Source organism: Felis catus, chromosome D2, assembly GCF_018350175.1.
Source record: "Felis catus isolate Fca126 chromosome D2, F.catus_Fca126_mat1.0, whole genome shotgun sequence".
NCBI lineage: Eukaryota > Metazoa > Chordata > Mammalia > Carnivora > Felidae > Felis > Felis catus.
Window position 1 is genome coordinate 39,387,110 of NC_058378.1, and position 18,641 is coordinate 39,405,750.

The following is an 18,641-nucleotide window of genomic DNA, read 5'->3' on the forward strand; positions in this document are numbered from 1 at the left end:
ACATGCACTTCTACTCTACAAATAGAAGAAAGAGGGGTGCCTGGGTGGCTCATTTGGTTGAGCATCCAACTCTTGGTTTCAGCCCAGGTCACAATCCGGGCCTGGGATCGAGCCCTGCATTGGGCTCCGTGCTGAGTGTGGAGCCTGCTCGAGATTCTCTTTCTCTCTCTCCCTCTGTCTCTCTGCCCGACTCATGCTCTCTCTCTAAAATAAAATAAAATAAAATAAAATAAAATAAAATAAAATAAAATATTTTAAATAAAATAAATAAAAATAGAAGAAAGATGTAAAATCAGTAACCTAACTTTCCATCTTACAAAACTGGACAAAGAGCAGACTAAACCTGAAATAAGCTGAAGGAAGGAAATAATAAAAATTAGAATGAAAAATTGAAAGCAAAGACTCAGATATTTGCACACCCATGTTCATAGCAGCATTATTCACAATAGCTGAAAGATGGAAGCAATCCAGGATAGACAAATAGACAAACAAAATGTGGTCTACACACACATACACACACACACGCACACACACATGCACACACACACATTATTTGGCCTTTAAAAGAAAGGAAATTTTGAAACTTGCTACAACATGAATGAACCTTGAGGACATCATGCTAAGTGAAAGAAGCCAGTCGCAAAAGGACAAATATTGTGTGATCCCACTTATGTGAGGTACCTGGAGTAGTCAAAATCATAGGAACAGAATGTAGCATGGTAGTTGCCAGGGAATAGGGGAAGGAAGGAAGTGGGGGGAGATTATTGCTTAATGGGTACAGAGTTTCACAAAATAAAGAGAGTTCCACGGATGGATGGCGGTGATGGTTGCCCAACAGGTGAATATACAAGTGACCCTTGAACAGTGTGGGGGCTGAGGTGCCAACCACCAAAATAGTCACAAATATGTGTATAACTCTTGACTCTCCCCAAACTTAACTACTAATAAATAGCCTTACCAATAACATAAATAGTCAACCTATATTTTGTATGTTACATGCATTCTATACTGTATATAATCAAGTTTGCTAGAGAAAAGAAACTGTCATTAAGAAAATCATAAGGAAGAGAAAATACGTTTACTGTACTGTATGGTTTTTACTGAAAAAAAAAAAATCCATGTATAAATGGACCCACACAGTTCAAACCAATGTTGTCCAAGGGTCAACTGTATTTCATGCCACTGAATTGTACATGTGAAAATAGTTAAGATGGTAAATTTTATGTTGTATTTATTTTACCACAATTTTTTTAAAAGATTACAGGGGAAAGTAATGTAATAGAGAACAGAAAAAACAGTACAGGCAATCAACTAAACCAAAAGTTGGTCTTTTGAAAAGTTTAACATAACTGACAAACACGTAGCTAGATTGACCAAGAAAAAAAAAAAAAAAGACAGAAAAAGAGAGAGAAGGCTCAAATTACATGAATCAGAAACAAAAGAGGGGGACATTATAACCAACTTTAGAGAAATGAACAGGATTATAAGAGAATATTATGAACAAGTGTATGCCAGTAAATTCAATAACTTAGATGAAATAAACAAATTCTATAAAGAAACAAACTATAGAAACTGACTCAAGAAGAAATAGAAAACCCAAATAGACTTATGACACAAAAAAAGACTGAATTCATAATTTTAAAAATCTGCCCACAAGAGAAAGCCCAAGTTCAGATGCCTTCACAGGTGAGTTCTACCAGACACTAAAGAAGAGTTAATAGTAATTCTTCACAAACTCTTCCAGAAAATAGAACAAGATGGAACACTTCCCAAATCATGGAACTGATAAATGCTATTACATGGATGAACCTTGAAAGCAATATGCTAAATGAGAGAATCCAGTGACAAACAACCACACATTATATGATTCTCTCTGTGTGAAATGTCCAGCATAAGCAAATCCTTAGAGATAAAAAGTAGATTATTGGTCGCTAGGGGTTGGGGAACCAGGAGGTAGTGATAGCTAAAGAGTATGAGGTTTCTATATGAGATGATAAAAATGATGTAGAGGGGCACCTGGGTGGCTCAGTCGGCTAACATCCAACTCTTGATTTCAGCTCAGGTTACGATCTCACCGTTAGTGAGTTTGAACCCTGCATGGGCTCTGCGCTGACAGAGCAGAGACTGCTTGAGTGTCCCTCTCGTTCTCTGCCCCTCCCCTGCCTGAACTCTCTCTGTCTCTCTCAAAATAAATAAATAAACTTTAAAAAATGTTCTCTAATTGGGGTGCCTGGCTGGCTCACTTGGTAGAACATGTGACTCTTGATCTTGGGTTCCTGAGTTTGAGCCCTACATTAGGGGTAGAGATTACTTTAAAAAATACGACCTTTTAAAAAAATATCCTATACTTGATTGTGGCAATGGTTGCACGGCTCTGTGAATATACTAAAAATTACTGACTTGTCCACTTTCAATGGGTCAATTATAGGGTATGTGAATTATATCTCACTAAGCGTGTTACCATTCCACTTTTAAATATTTTATATATGCTGAACTCATAGTATCCCATGTGACAAAAGCCTTGCCCACCCATTCCGCCATTCCAGAAGACCTGTACTGAGCACCTGTGTGTGATATCTCAGGCCAGCATGGCAGTAGAGAGATGAATCTAGCCCAGCACCCGCCCCTGGAGCTTGTGGTCAGGTGAGGGATGGGAAGCATCTAATTATATTCCAGCCTGCCAAAATACCTAGTACCTTGCCGAATCCCTTACCTGGTACCTCTCCACTGTGACCCGAGGGAGAAAAAAAAAAATAATGCTAACCAACATTTATTGAGCGCTTACTGTGTGCCAGACATTGTGCTAAGCACTTTCCAGGCATGAGTTCCTTGAATCTGCACAACAATCTTATGAGTTAGTGTCCTCATCAGCTTCACTTTACAGATGATAAAACTCTCATGAAAGGTAGAGGGAGGTCCTCAGGCCCGCAGGAGTCTCTGATAGAATCCGGTTTGAGAAGGAGCTGGAAGAGAGCCTTGACCCGCTCAAGAGGGAAACTGAGGCCCCACAGGGCCTGGGCATCTCAGCCTGGGTTGGAATGAATGCTCAAGAAAGCAAAGAGCACTGAAGCCCCAAGACTGGGGTTCTCACGTATATTCTGCCCTCTCCTCAGCACTTCACCTCTTTGAGACTCGGTTTGTCCAGCTGTAAAATGGGTACTCCTACTAAACTGTAAGATGCAGTACTCCCACTTCTGCAGGCAGAGTTCAGAGCCCTGCACGGGCTAAGTGAATATACTGTGCAATCCAGATAAAGGAATATAGAGGAAGAACCAGGTTTTTCACTGTGCTGGAAATCGAGAGGCACTGACACTGAGGTCAGGGACACTCTGCCCCCTCGTTAGAAGAGTTCTGGTGCCTTCTGGAGAGAGGGTTGGGCATGCGCGCGCGTGTGCACACACACACGTTCCTCCACCTCTGCCTCGTCATCCCTTGCCTTTGGATAGTGGTCACCCTTCTTCCACCAACCCGCCAACCCCACTCAAGCCCTCCTTCTCCTAGAAGCGTTCCCAGGCTGCCAGCTCAGCACAGGCACACCTCCTTAGAGCCCCAAGAACCCCTGTTGGGGTCTGAATGTCACCTGCCTGCTGGGGTGAAAATTCCAGCTCCTCCGCTGACTGGCTCAATGATCCCGTGTGAGTGCCTGACTCACACAAAGCATCACGTAACATGAGGCTAATGAGAGACCTGACATGCCGGGTAGTTGTGAGCAAAGGCTGTAGGCAGGAGATGATGAGGTACGGTGAGTGACTGAGAGTGCTCTCACAGGGGCGCAGCTGGGGAAGTTACGAGGGGCCGCTGCCCGGGTGGGCCATGGGCATATCCTTGAGGAGCAACCAGATTCTTAGCTGCCTGTTTGCCCCTGGACCCATCCAGAGAACCTCTAGGGAGTAGGGGCCTTACCCTCTGCTGAGATCCCCTTGTGCCAAGGGCCCCTGGCTTACTGCGTACGCTGAGGCAGACGGGGCCCATTGGAGGGTGGGTCTGGAGGACAGCCGTCATGGGCCGGCCCCCATCTGCAAGGTCTGGGGTGGGCCTCTCTTAACCAGGGGTGGGGGGAGGGGGCGATCACTGGTATCCACAAATCACTGGGGATTTTACTAAAATGCAGTTATGTGGGGGGGGGGCACCTGGGTGACTCAGTCGGTTGAGCGTCTGACTTCGGCCCAGAGCCTGGAGCCTGCTTCGGATTCTGTGCCTCCCTCTCTCTCTGCCTGTCTCTCTCTCTCTCTCTCTCTCTGTCTCAAAAATAAACATTAAAAACATTTTTCTCATAAAAAAAAAAAAAAAAGATTCTGCATTTCTAACAAGCTCCCAGGCGACACTGATGTGGCTGTGCCTGGCCACACTTTGCGTAGCAAGGACCTAACGCGGGGCACGGCTGTTTCTGAGAAGAGGAGGAAGCAACAGGCCCGTCTCGGCCTCCCACCGGTCTGAAGGCACCCAGCCCCACCCAGCCACTCCCCAGGCTTCCAACATCTGGAGGGTAAGACAGCCATTACATATGTAAAATTAAAGGAAAAATACGCATTATGAAAACATTAGAAAGTACGAAAAATAATAGGAAAAAAAATCACGGACCATCTTGTAACGTATTTAAAACAACGCTAACCTCTCTCCCCAAGACGCCAAAGCCATTGTCGGTCAGAGAGTCCAAGGTCGTCTCGTGAGTGGGATCTGACCCGCCCCGTCACAGCGAAGCACTGAGTGGGAGACGGGCTGCTCCCCACGCTGTCCACCTCCTGGCACCCTTCCCACCCCGAGAGAGAGAGATGCCCAGCCTGCAGCGCCTGAGGCCTTCACCCAGGCCTACCCTGGGGGGCACAGAGCCGGGGGCAAGGCCCTCTCAGCTCCCCGCTCCCAGGCAAGAGACTGAGGAAAACTGCCACAGAGGACGGGAGAGGTGGGGTCGGGGGGAGGGGGTGCACATCTGGATTCCTGGCCCAGAGCCCGCATTCCTTCCCTGTGAGTGTGAGGAGATGGGGGTCTCTCTCGGGAGAGCTGCGAGGAGGCGGCTGGCCCCGCTCCTGCCCCACTGTAACAGGACCCACCCTGGCAGGAAGACTGGGGACGTGAAGGCCCAGAACCTCATTTGGGGGCCCTTTACCCAGATTGCTCGCTAGATGGTGCAGGCTCAAGCTGGGGCTCTGTCCCATCCACACCAGCCAGCCCTGCCTCAGACATACCAGAGGGGACAAGAAGGTGGGAGACCAGAGGCCCGCGTGGCCACTGGTTCGTGGAAGGGGGCTCCGGGTGGGGGGTGGGGCACTGTTCTACCCACAGAAGCTGGGCGGCCTTACCTGGGGGCAGTCCTTGATGTAGTGTCCTTTGTTGAAGCACAGGTGACACAGGTAGTTGGGTGGGGGCCGCTTGCTGGGCTTGCGGGTCTCAGAGGTGAGGGTCAGGTCAGAGAAGTGCTCGGTGAGGGAGCTGAGGCCATCGGCGATGTTGTTGAGGGAGCCATAGGGCGAGGCGCTCTTGTACACGCTGCTGCTCAGAGCCTGTGGGGGACAGAGGCTGTGAGGGCTCCCAAGGCCTGGGCACACTCGTTTGCAGCCGTGGCCTCGGGGGGAATTTCCGTGGGCATGTGCACACACATACACTCTCGTGAATTCACGCTGACTCTTTAGCTGCCCCTGGGCTCTGGCCGCCTGGAGCCTGAGTTCCGTGGGCAAGCCAGTTAACCGCTCGGGGCCTCAGTGGCCCGGTCTGGAAAACAGAAATAATGATAGCTACCTCCCGGGGTTTCTGTGAGGCTAACATGAGGCCACAGATGTAAAGCACTTTCTCTCCCACCTGGCACTTAGGAACCCCTGAGTCCATGCTGCTGACGGTAACGACGATTAGCGTTAGTTCTTTTACACACCGCCAGGAGGTAAGAAGGCGTAGCAGAGGGCAACCTGTTAGATTTGGGGCTTTGCCACTTCCTGGTGGCGTAACTTGAGACAAATCACTTATCTCTGAGCTGCCTCAGTATCCCCTTCTTACAGGAAAGTGGAGCACCAGCTTACAGCATTGTTTCCATTGTACAGAAGAGAAGACTGAGGTTCAGCGCGCTGCCTGGCCTCCTGTGGCACGAGGCCTGTGCAGACTGCGTCCGGGGAGCCCTCGGGCCGGCCCAGGCCCGCCCTCTGGGAGCCCAGGAGGAAGTGGCCCACTTCTCCCACCTCCAGCTGACAGGAACCAGATGTCTTGCCTGGCTTCAAAGCAGACACGGCCCAGGCCCCCTCCTGGTGTATACAGCCTCTATTTATAGGAGTCACGGGCTCTAGGCAGCCAGGCACACTGGAATTTAGCAAAGGTAGGGCCTGTGGTGAGGCTCGCAGGGAACAGCCACGGTACCCCCTTCCCGAGGCAAGGCTGAGGCTGGAAGGAGGCAGCTTCCCCGGGAGGGTCAATGACAAACCTGGGCATGGGGCTTGGGCATCCCCTGACCCCAGCTCAGGTATCAGGAGCTCCAGGAATGAACTACAGACCTCGGGGAGCCTTGGATCGAATGGGAAGACAGCCTTGTTCCTAGAAGTCCCCAGGCTGCCAGGGGAGGAGAGCCCCTGAGAGGAAGTTGCCTCAGGCTCCCTTACAAAGACGGGGCAGATGTGGGCCCAGAGTGGGGACAGTCCTTTCTGCGTTGCCTCAGTGTGGGCAGGGAAGGAGATGAGCTGAACGCAGGCCCCAGGGGATCAGGCACCCCTCCCCCCAACCAGGACAGAAGTCACTCCTCACACGCGTTTACCTCAGCCCCCCTACTGGGTCTGTCTCTGGGGGTCTGGCACCCCCCCCTCCCCCGCTCCTAGAGGACACAGCCCTCGCCATCTAGGGGCCACCGCTCTTCTTGGCTCCCTGGACACCCTGCTATGTGGACTGAGGCCAGCCCTTTCCCTCTCTGGGCCTCTGTTCCCTCTCGTGTAGGTTTACGCTGGAGCCTGGGGGAAAAAAGACACAGACACCACATCCAGGGCAGCGCGACTAAACGCGCCACCAGCCTATGGTGCCTGAGCACGGACCTCAAAGGCTCCTGATGACCACCTCTGCTCCACTGCTACCCAGGACCGGTGGACGATACCACGCAAACTTGCATTCAGTGTGAGGCTGGTTCTCCAGGTCTCAGATGAGCCAGGACAGAGGGGTTCATCCTGAGAGGCAGAGCCCCCCACCCCCACCATCCCCGGAGGTGCGCGAGCCAATTCTGAGCAATCTTACGGGGTGCGGGGAGGGGTCCAGTAGCAAGGGGATTAGATGATACCAGTCACATCTACTGAGCGCTTACGAAGTCCCAGGTACCGGAAACGTTACACGTACTAAGATAGCTGGTGCTCAGCACAATCCCATGAGTCACTGGCCCCATTTTACAGATTAGATGAGTATGTCCAAGCGTGTGTCGCACGACTCGAGAAACTTTTAACAAATACGGAGTACTGGGCCCCACCTCGGACCTACCAAGGCAGTCACCTGGGACCAAGGGCCTGGAATCTACACCGTTTTATCATGGTTAAGATCCACATTACAGAAAGCCAACCGTTTTAATTATTATTTTTTTAAATTTTTTAATGTTCACTTATTTTTGAGGGGGGTAGGGGCAGAGAGAGAGGGAGTGACAGAATCCGATCCAGAGCTCCAGGTTCTGAGCTGTCAGCACAGAGCCCGACGAGGGGCTTGAACCCATGAACCCACATGAGATCATGACCCGAGCCGAAGCCGGACGCTTCACCGACTGGGCCACCCAGGCGTCCCCGTTTTTATTATTTTTTAAGTGTGCAGTCCAGTGGCACCAAATACATTCCCATTATTGGGCAAAATCACCACCATCAACTCGAGTACTTTTTCACCATCCCAAACTGAAACCCTCTCCCCAGTAAACATTAACTCCCGGCTCCCCCTCCCCCCAGCCCAAATCTGCTTTTTATAAGCTCCCCCAGGCAGTTCGGTACAGACGGCCCAGCCCTACCTGGCCTTGGGAGCGCCTGGACTTTCCAACCACCGAGGTCTCTCCTTAGCTTGACTCGAGGCCTCTCCCCACCCGAACTGGCCTGAGGGAGAACAGCATCACCACAGCCTCCCAGAGAAAAGTTCATCCAAACAAGAAACTCCAAGCTCCAAATGGTGTGACTCATCCTCATGGCTGGGAAACGCAATTTCACAAATAACAACCCTCTTCGTTCCCCCCCCCTCATTCTTTCTTTTCTTTCTTTCTCCCCTCCCCCTGCCACCCCCCTCCGGAGAAGATTTAAGCTAGTCCACAGGAATCGGGACTGTTTTGGTAGCAGACTGTCCAGAGGAAGGGGAAGTTTGGTGGGTGCCAGAAAGTACATTAATTACACCCTGAACAGCCTCTCCCCCGTTTGTGGCCACACCGTCCTGCCCACGGGTGACCCCGCGGGTGTCCCTGGGCAGCCAGAGGCCTCTGAGCAGCCTGTCCCGTCCCTGGCAGCTTGACGCCCCCACCCGCCAGCTCAGGCGCTCACAGCTTGTGTCGCGCCGGCAGCTCCAGGTCAGAGAAGCGAGGTCAGAGCTCCTCACAGCCTCTCTCACCCCTAGTGTGCCCTGGCCTGGCCCTCCTGGCTGCTCCAGCTCCCTTCCCCCAGCCCCGGTTCAAGATGACACCACCTTAGAGCTGAAAGGACAGAGCAGGCAGCTGACTCGGCCACTCTCGTGTTCCAGATGGAGAAACTGAGGCCCAGAGAGGCCCAGGGGCACAGGCGAGGGCACACAGCCAGGCCTGAGGGCCAGGAGTCCTGCTCGCCGGCTGGCTGAAAGGGCGGGTGAGGCTGCAACCTGTTTCCTCTCCAAAGACCCAAGGAGCTGGGGCCGTGGAGGTGAAAGGCGAGTTGCCTCTTCCACAGCCTATGGCGACTGGATGGAGCAGAGGCCAGGACACACGGTGTCCCCTCCCCTCCGGCTGCGGAGCGAGGCCTGGCCTCTTGGGCTTCCCGTCTGTAAAATGCAACATGGAACAGGGAAGGCGGGCAACACTGGTGATCCCTGCAGTCCTACTTCCTTAAGGTCCAGACATCAGCTACTGAAAGACACCCCCGGAGCCCGCACACAGACGGCACTCAGTCGCCGTGGGCCCACCTGTTCCGAGTCCTGCTGCCTGGAGCTGGAGGGCAAGGCCCGGCAGGAGCAGCCCCTCATCAGTCAGCCCCTAACTCCCAAACAGCCCCAGTGTCCCACGGGGCATCCGCTGTCCCCCCTCTAGTTCTGCACTTACTATCCCCACCCCCGGGATGCCCTCTCTGGTCCATCCAAACCTCCTCCAGGACCTGGCTCCCAATCTGGTTATAACTTTAATGGTGTGGCCCTGAACCCACCCCCTCCTCCTACTCAGGCCTTGGGCTCCACGGGACAGTGTGGAAAGCACAGACTGAGGTGCTCCTGAGAGACGCCCTGCCTCCTCCGAGGGCCTCCTGGACCTCCCGGCCATAGCCCTGTCCGTCAGGACTAGGCCTGGTAGGGATCACCCCATGACTCAGCTGCCCTTGGCTGAAGGAGCTCTGAGGTCCTTCTCTAATCTCTTCATGCAGTAAGTCTCTCCGCTTCCCCGTGAGGCTGGGCATATCCAAAGGCAAAGATTCTGCAACGTCCCATCACCCCAGATTCCAGACTGTTCCTGTCGCTGCTGCTCATACCTACAACTGTCCTGGGTGCAGATAATCACAGGCGCTGAAGGGCCAGGGGGCCGCACTTGACAGACGAGGTAACGAATGTCCTAACACCTTAGAGATATAGGTTGGGGTCTCCGAGTTGCCATGAACAAAGTGAAAGGCACTCTCACCCCAGATTAAGCTGCTCAGGGCACTGGTTGAGGGAAGCCCCACTACTGTGCTGAGTGGAAGCCTCTGGGCCCAGATCACCGTCCTGGAGGAAGAGACCACCTTTCTCTCCCCCCTCCTCCCAGCAGCCAGCAGGCAAGGTGGGGTTTTCACACCATATCTGGGGGATAGAGCATCCAGCTTCTGCCCATTGCTAGAACTTCCCCAAGGCTCTGGCATGGCTGTTGCAGAAAAACAAGAGGGGAAGATGCTAAAGTCTATTCTGATCCTGCTTGTTTCGTACATTCGGCTGGATCCTTTCCCTTTCTTGGTTTTCTTATACCTGCAAGAACACCATTTGGATGGGCATTTTTGGCTCCGTTTTACGGAGCTGGACACTGAGGCTCAGAGAGGCTGCATAACTTGCTCAAGGTAAAACAGCCACCATGTGGCTAAGGGGAGATTCACACCCACATCAATTGGCCTGTTATATTTCGGCTCCCACATGGCCTCCAAGGCTTAACTTCTCCTATGTTAAGGAGAGCCAGCGGAAAAGAACAGGTGTGGACCACTCTCCTTGGGCCTGTGACATCGTACTGTCAAGCCTCTTGGCCCTGGCAAGATGAGACACCAGCTTTTCTGGGCTACGTGAGGGGTCTAGGTCCTCAGGCTGGGGGTTCTGCGGGGGTGGAGGCAAGGATTTCCAGGGCTGACTCCCCACTCCCAGCCCCCAGGACAGTAAGAGGGCCTAGCAGGGGGGGGGCAAACAGGAGTCAGGGCAAGTGCATAGAAGCTTCCAAAGGCAGCCTAGAAGGAGAGGAAACCAGTGCAGAGAAGAGAGGAGAAACAGCCAGCAGAGATGGAACCATGCCCACAGAAAACAACGCAGCGATGGACAAGGGCGAGGCAATGAGAAGGGGAACATCCGAGGAAGTCCTGCCCCTCCCAGGCCAGAGATGGCCCTGAAGTGGGGGGACTCTCTGATCCTAATCCCCAGCTCTGTGGGGGTTCTTTCAACAGCTAGACAACTGTTTTCTTATCCCCAAAAGCCCCCCCTGTCTCCTGCTTCCATACACACAGATACGTGCGTGAAAACACGCGTATACACGTACACATTCACACCCCTGTCTTTAACACAAGAAACCACTCATTTCACAAGTGACTCCGCCCCTTCTCCAAGGGGATCCGCACTTCTTCTCCCCCAGGGTCTGTCTGGGGCTCTCGCCCCCAGAGTCCCACACGAACAGGGAGAGGAGACAACCTGTTGATAGGATGGGGACTTGGCCCATGGGAGAGTGAATTCACATGTTGACTAAAGATTTCCCGGGTATGGTGAGAGCCCAGACCTGCTCCTGTTTCCAAGGTCCGAAGCTGACCTGTGGGCCAAGAAGGTGGCAGGCCTAGCCATGCCAGAGGCAGCAACCCCTCACCCAGAAACCCCCAGGGCGCCACGGCCTCCCGGAGGCCCATTCACCCACGCGTGCAAAACACAATCCCTGTCCACAGCCAGAGCTCAGTGAAAGATTCTCACTTAAGGAAACAGTCCATGCTCTTTCTGGCAGGGCGAGGGGGGAGAGAGAAACGGGGAAAGGACCTGGAGAGGGAGGAGCACAGTGGCAGCAGGGCTCCGCTGAAAGGACCCAGGAAGACCCTCCCTCCCCATCCGGTCCCTCCTGCTCCCGCCCGGGTCACCGCTCACTTCTAGAACGCATTCGTGGAATGAGCACAGAAAACATGAATTTGACAGCCTACGGACTGAAAGGCACCCTAATATTTAGCCAGTCTGGGAGTACCACCGAGGCTTGCAGCCTCTATAGAAGGGGGCCTTGATCTGAGATCTACTGTCGGCACGTGGGTGCCACGATCTCCTTGAAATCACACGCAAGGGCGCGTGTCTCTGTGTGCCCGCGTGCCTGTGCTCTGGGCACTCGCGCCTCGGAGAAGAGCTCGCGCTGTCTCCGATTCTCGAAGAGATCCACTACCGCAGAAGGCAAAGAACCATGAGCACACCTAAGTTTCTGCTCGGACACCTCTAGCGACAGGGCTTTACTATCTCCCAAGTCAGCTCTTTCCAAGTAATCAAGCAAAATCCATAAGCATTTCCCCTGTAAGGTGGAACAGGAGATGAGGTACGGGGACGCACATCGTCACAGGTCTAGAGAGGGAAGAGAGGGGGAGTCAGTGCAATGCAAATCATCCATCCACCCATCCACTCAGTGACCGAGCACCTAGTAAGTCCCAGGCGCTGCCTGAGCATCAGCTGCTAGGACTTACAGGTTCGAGAAGCGTGCTGACGACGTAGCTGTCCAGACACACGCAAGTACAGAGTAGGTCCCTCAGCAATAGCAATGGTCATGACACGCCTCCCCGGAAGCACGCACGGCGTGTCTGCCACGGGCCACAGAAGCCAGAGGGAGGTGTGCGCCCCGTGGCAGCTGGGGAAAGCCTCTCGGAGAAGGGGCAGCCACGTGCACCAGAAAGAAGTTGGAATCTGCCAAGGTGTTGAGGGCAGGCAAGACCCAGGGCAAAGCTTAGCGTCTGCACTAAGCTTCCCGGCATGGCCAGAGGAGGACAGAATAAAAGATTATACACCACCACACCCACGCCCACATATACACAGCGCAGATCAAGCCTCCTGAGACCTGAGCTGGGGCCCTGGTGCTGTCACTGATCCCCTGATGGCATCATCCTCCTGTTGGAGAGCCTTTTCCCCACCTGGACAAGGGGGACACTGCACACAGGCTATGATATGAGACAAAAGTGTTGCCAAATGCTCCGCGTCCATCGTCTGACTCTCGCGAGCCAGGGCTCCCTTGGACTTCCGTCATGGCTTCAGGGAGCCCCGTGCTCGGTTTCTGGGGAGCGGCTGGAGCAGGGACACAGCAGGAAACCTGGTACCCGTGACCAATGCCTACCACTGCTCAAAAGGTTCGGGATCAGGGACAGAATATCAGAGGCCCTGCGGCTTGACAGAACGCCTCTGGAGACTGGCCGCCCCGCACTGGGGCCCAGAGAATGATCGAGGTGACAGCCAGCAGGATGAGCCACCAGGGACAATTGTAGCTGGAGCATGGAAGAGTTCCAGACGCAGCTCTGCCACTGACAGGCTGGGTGACTCTCCAGGCCTGTTTTCTCTCCTGTCAAATGGGAGCTATGAAAAAAAGAGATGCCAAGGAAAAAGCACTCCCCAAGAGTAAGGGATTGCTACTCGGGACCATCTTCCCCTCAAGGCCCCCCTTTCGGTGCTGACAGGGCCTGGCCCTCTGCCTCTGCTAATTACAAATTACTAATCCTGCCTGCTTTCCTCCCTCCCACCTGACTCAGAAGGTCCACAAGGTGTGGCCTCCCCTCTGAGTCCAGGCCTGCCTAGTCAACTCAATTTGATGGAGGGAGGGCCAGGCCACCTCAGCCTACAGGCCCTCGGGATGACGGTCCTCCTTGCCTGAGTCAGAGCTCCTCCCAGGACTTGGTGCTGCCCCCTCCCCCCACCACACGCACACAAAGGCCACAGACGTTGCTAGGAACCAAGAGCAGCCCCAGAAGCCCACTCTCAGCCCCACTGAGACAAACCTCCATCCTCACACAGATATGTGGCTTTGCCAGGGCAGCACAGGTGACACACAAAACCTTCAGAAGACTGTCAAGACCTGGGGGCCCTTTAAAGCAGGACACCTTAGGTGCTCCTCTGAGGGTCTAACAGCCAGCCCTGTCTGCAGAAGGGCTGAAGCCCTGTCCACAGAGTCTTGTGATAGCATTACTGCTGATCTCCAAACTCCAGTGGACAGACCAGGGCAGTGAAGGGGGGGGGGGGGTCTCTGGTGCCGCAGAAGTTAGTGCCGGGACCCGAGGTGGGGGTAGGAGGAGGGCGTGGGTTAACAGCCAAAAACCTCCTAAGGGTCGGAAGAGATGTCCTTCAACAGAGCAGTCCCTGGGCCGGGAGGTGTTCAGAAAAACGCTATCAAAGGTTCTAGGCCGAAAGCATTCTCTGGTCAAATAGTGATGGAACTGTTGGGTTGAAGGAAAGTGAACAAGTTTCACACCACGGGGCTTTCTCAGCGCCTTCATGGTGCTGGGGGACACTGTGCGTCTCCAAGGGAAGGACAGGCCGCTCTGCTTTCCAAACGTATTTGACCCCAAAGCCCTGCCCCCGGCCTCCACAAACCATCGTTTGACTGTAGGGCCACATCTATCTCTCCCTGGAGGAAGAGGGAAAGATAATGGCCACTCTAGGATTCTGACCTGGAGGGGGACAGCTAGATCTCCTCTTGAGGGGGGACAGGGACTACCCAGGAGGGGTTCTGGACATCCCTCTGAGGGGCCCAGGAGCTAATGCTCAGCAAGGAGGGGTACCTCCCCATTTCTGGAGGTGGAGTCTCACAGCCCCCACACTGCTGTGAATTTCAATTCCAGGCTAAACTTGGCAGGGAAGATCTCCCCACGCCACCCGACCCCCACTCCCTCTACGAACAGCCCTCCTTCCTCGGGTAAGAGAGGAGGGGCTCAGCCAGGAGCCTCAGGAGTCTCCCTCCAAAGACATATAGTTGTTGCTACAGATCAGGGGTTGGAACCAAAGTGCACAGGGCCCAGACTCTAGACCGAGGCCTTTTTAAAAAAACTGCCCCAAAGTGCCTGTGCCTGCTTTGGCCTGGCATCCTTACCACAAGCTGAGAAGCTGAAGAGCCCCCACCAGCGCCCAGGTCACCTCCTGGTGCCCGCTCCTGGACTTGTACATGAACTCTGCCATCTCTCTCTGCTCCCAGGGCCACTGTTCCACTCAGAACCCTTGGCTTATCTTCAGCTTCCAGAGCTGAGGTTCCAGGGGCACAATGGGCTTCTGTGCCCCCATGTCCTCAACCCCCCCGCCCAAATCCCAGCTGCATTCATGGTGTTTTGCTATTGTGGTGGGAGCAGCCTGGGGGTGGTGCAGGAGGGGGTGGGCTCTTGGCACAGGGACTGGTGCAGACAGGCCGTGGTCAGCGGTCAGCATGCAAGTCACATCCGCAGGCACTGCCACCAGGCCTGCCAGGCCTTGCACAGAATGGCGATGCTCCTGAGTCCCTGGGTCCCTTCATAGAGTCCCCTCTGGCCTGCCCATGATTTGCTTCTTCTCCAACCAGCCCCTTGGTGGCATTCAGGTGGGGGGTATTTTTTCATGCCTTCTCTGCCAGTTGCTATTTTGGAGCCATATTAGGTCACTGGCTAAGCCCTGGACACAGGAAAGCCCAGGAGCACAGCTGGGGCTCCAACAGGGTTTAGGAGGCGAAGCGGGTGAGGGGTGAGAATGAGTGAGTCTGAAGCCAAGAAAGCCTTCCGGAAGTCAGCAGGCACAGACCTCCAGCCCCTCCAAGGAAGCCACTGGCCTGTGAGTGTAGGAGAAGCCCCTCTGACCTGTCTATCTGCATCTCTCTCAAATCCCACGTAGACCACCCCAAGGGACAGCAGAGACTAAATTCAATGGATGGGTAAACCGAGGCCCAGACCAAGAAAGACAGAGGGTTCCCCCAAAGTCAGGTCATAAGAGACTCTTTTCCACCATCCCAGAGAAGGAATATACCGCTTCACGGGGAACCCGAGGTGAGTGGTAGTGAAGTGACTGGAGACGGGTTTCACTGAGAGCCAGCTGGGATCCTGGATGTCAGACATTTCCAAGAGAAATGCCCTACTCCTGCAAGAGACTCTGGATGGCCCCCAAACTCCCAGGCCTCTCAGCAGGGACCCACATTTGGGGAAGAAAGCCACCAATGGGAGGAACCGAGGGAGGCCTCTCAAGGCCGATTGGGGACCCCCACTTGACCTGTGAGAGGCGAGAGGTCATGGTCATGTGGGTCATGATCACCCTTCTCCCTTGGGATTTCCACAGCACCCCCATGAAATCACCTACCTTTCAAATTGTATCCTCTCATCTGTCTTCTAATCTGGGGCCCCCACTGGCCTGTTCCTGATTCCTAAAGGGCCCATACACCACTCAACAAATGTCTGGCAAAATAACAACTAAAAAGACCCAGGCACTGAAGAAATATCCACAAACTGCACCCCAAAGTCACCGGTCACCGAAGCCAGTTCCCCGAAGAGATGACAAGGTCTCTTATGAGAAAGACAGAGTCCCAGCCAAGAATGATTCTTCCCGTGGAGAGCGCGCTCTATAGTTTACAAAGAGCTCTGGTATACAAATGCTTTTGCCTGGCACCAAGGGCTGGCTTTTCAGACTCATCTCCTGCGACTATGCCCAACTGGCCCAACACAGGCCAACCAATCCTCGTCTCAGCTCGCCTGGTATTGGCCCACCTCTAGGCCTTAGGCCAGCGTTTTATATGCCCATGTCCTCCCTAGTCGGTACTGGCAGAGTTGAACACATTATGGGACCAAAAAGGGAGACCCTCTGCTTTCCCCCTCCTGTCCCCAGCACACTCACGCATACACAGGCCCTTCTCCCCGACCCATTCAGAACCCTGCCTCTCCTAAAACTAACTGCTGTGCTCGGGTCTAGAAGGAAAAGGAACCCTCAAGTGTGTCCTCTCCTCCACCCCTTCCCCCTGCACTTTTGCAGGGAGAGCTTCCACAAGAAGGATGAGTGAAGGCCACAGAAGGGTATCTGCAATTCCCAAAAGAGGTATGAGTAAATGGGACTGGGGGAGGAGGAGGAACCCAGCTGAAGAGACAGAGGAGGGGCATCTAGGAAAGCTCTGGAAATGACCCCTGAAAAGAGGCTCGGAGGTCCTGGCAATCTGTGTATTTATCTGGCTGGGGAAGATGCCCTGCCCCTTCCACTTTGTAACTGAATCCCCCCAACAGGCAGACTTTGCAAAGCAGCCGTCCCAGGTTTCTGGAGAAGGCACTGGGCAGCTGAAACCTCTCCCCCTGGCTAGCCCCCCTCCAAGAGCTCAAGAGGATTTCCCTTTCATTTCCTTCCAGGCTGGGAGGGCGGGGGACAGCGCAGTCTGTGGGGTCAAGCCCTCAAAAACCACTTCCTATGTGCCTGGGGGAGGGCAAGCAGCCGGAGGATGTATCTGGGGGTCCCTGCGTAAGAACAGCAGGAAAAGCCCTGCTCTCCAGGGTGCCCCTTGGGTCGGCCACCACCGAGGTCGGCGGAGGACAAGATTTTAGGCCCCTGCCGAGGAGCTCTGAGGAGAATCTGCACTCCCGGTCCCAGCAAGCGGTGGCCAAGAGGGGGGTGGGGTTGGGCGTGGGAAGGACACTTGGAAGGGGCTCTCCGCCCTGGCCGCGCCCCGGCTGTCTGGAGAGAATCCGGAGCCCCCCGCCCAGCCGGGACTCCCCCCGGGCCCCTTTGAGCAGGGCGCTCCAGGCTGGGAGAGGGGGCAAGAGGGCCCCGCCCGCGCCTGAGCTGCTCCCAGCCGGGCTCAGCCGGGAGGTGACGCGCTCCCGGCGCCCCGGGGACATCGGGCGGCGAGTTTGGCAGAGCTGAGCGAAGCCAAGCCAAGCAGGGCCGGGCAATACGGAGCCGGGCCGGGCCAGGCCAGGAAGAGCGGGGCGGATAGGAAAAGGCCCCGCGCGGTCGACGGAGGGCGGGGGCGCGCGGGGGCACCCACCTCTCCGCGCTGCAGCTGGAAGAAGCTGTTGAGATAGCTGGAGTGCAGGGGCGAGCCCAGCTGCTCCGGGCGGCCCTTCCCGAAGGCCAGCTCAGGGGGCGCGGCGCCGGCGGGCGGCTCCGGCCGGAAGGCATCGAAGGCACTCGCCTGGTGCGTGTCCTGCAGCGACAGGTAGACCCAGTTGAGCAGCTGGGCGGGCTGGTACACCGAAGCGGCGCTCGTGTCGATGGCCGACAGCAGGCTCATTTTGCGGCGGCGGTGCCGGCCCCTCCCCGGCCGCCCGCTCGCGCCCCCCCCTCCGCAGCGGAGGGGCGGGCACCGGGGAGCCTGCGCCCACTGCCCACCGCCCGAGCCCCGACGGCGATCGCCCAGTGCCGTGCGCCCAGCGCGCTGCCCGCAGCCGCCGCCGCCGCCGCCGCCTCCCCCCGACTGCGGCCGCAGCGCGCGCGGGCGGAGGAAGGAGGCAGCGAAAGTTGGGCAGGAAACTTTTGGGCCCGCCCCCTCCGCGCCGCCCGCCCCGCCCCGCCCCGCGATCCGCTATCTGCCTCAGTGCTGACCCCTCTGGCGGCCGCTCCCGAGGTGGGGTCCACGGAGGCCCCGCCCTTTCTGCACCGTCCTCGCCTTCCATTGGCCGCCTCATTGAATATGGAGTAGTGGGGCAGCGCGAGGGGGGAAATAAGGCACCCCTGCGTTTGCAGTATTCTGCTGGCCCGCCCGTGGGCGGTGCCCTCCCAGGCCCCACCCCGCCCGGCTCCCCGAGCCTTCGGGAGCTCAGGGCAGCCCCGGCCTAATCAATCTGCTCTCGCTCTGCTCCGCGCTCTTTGGTCTCTCGTTCTTTCCAAGTCCTCTGCGATTACTTCATTTTTACTCGTTTCTCCTGTCCTTTTTTCCTGCCTTTCTCTTACTGTCTCCGCTCTCTCTCGGACGAATACCTCCTGTGCCCCAGTCTCTGTCTGGCTCGTCTTTTTCTGTGGTTCTGTTTGTCCAAGTGTGTGTGTGGTGTGTGTGTCGTCTTTTCTATTTCCGTCTAGTCTGATGTCTGATGTGTTTGTCTTCTCCCCCTCCCCTCCCAGACACGCGCGCGCGCGCGCGCGCGCACACACACACACACACGGCTCCCGCCCCCCTCCCCTCGCTATCACCGTAGGACCCTCCCCCTCCCACTTAATTCCTTCCATCTGCGGAATCGCTTTGCGGGCCAGCTCCGCCTAGGGGGGCCCGGGTTCCTGCCCCAGGAAGGACTCCCCGCCTCCTTCCCTCGCGTTCCCCCCTCCCCCTCTCCCTTCTCCTATTTCTGCTCTGGCCCGGCCTTTTCCTCCGCCCCGACCCCCGGCCCCAGCCCAAC

At 55.4% G+C, this 18,641-nt stretch overlaps 1 protein-coding gene across 1 annotated transcript in view; it reads right to left on the reverse strand.

Annotated features, from left to right (window-relative positions):
• ZCCHC24 (zinc finger CCHC-type containing 24) overlaps window positions 1-17,738 on the reverse strand; it is a 63,669-nt gene extending 45,931 nt beyond the window's left edge. Inside the window, exons 1-2 of the mRNA XM_023240607.2 lie at window positions 17,297-17,738; window positions 5,301-5,501 (exon numbers count right to left, since the gene is read on the reverse strand). Of these exons, the coding sequence (XP_023096375.1) occupies window positions 5,301-5,501; window positions 17,297-17,542 (447 nt within the window). The 5' untranslated portion in view covers window positions 17,543-17,738. The remainder of the gene's footprint in view (window positions 1-5,300; window positions 5,502-17,296) is intronic.
• Between the last annotated feature and the right edge of the window lie 903 nt (window positions 17,739-18,641).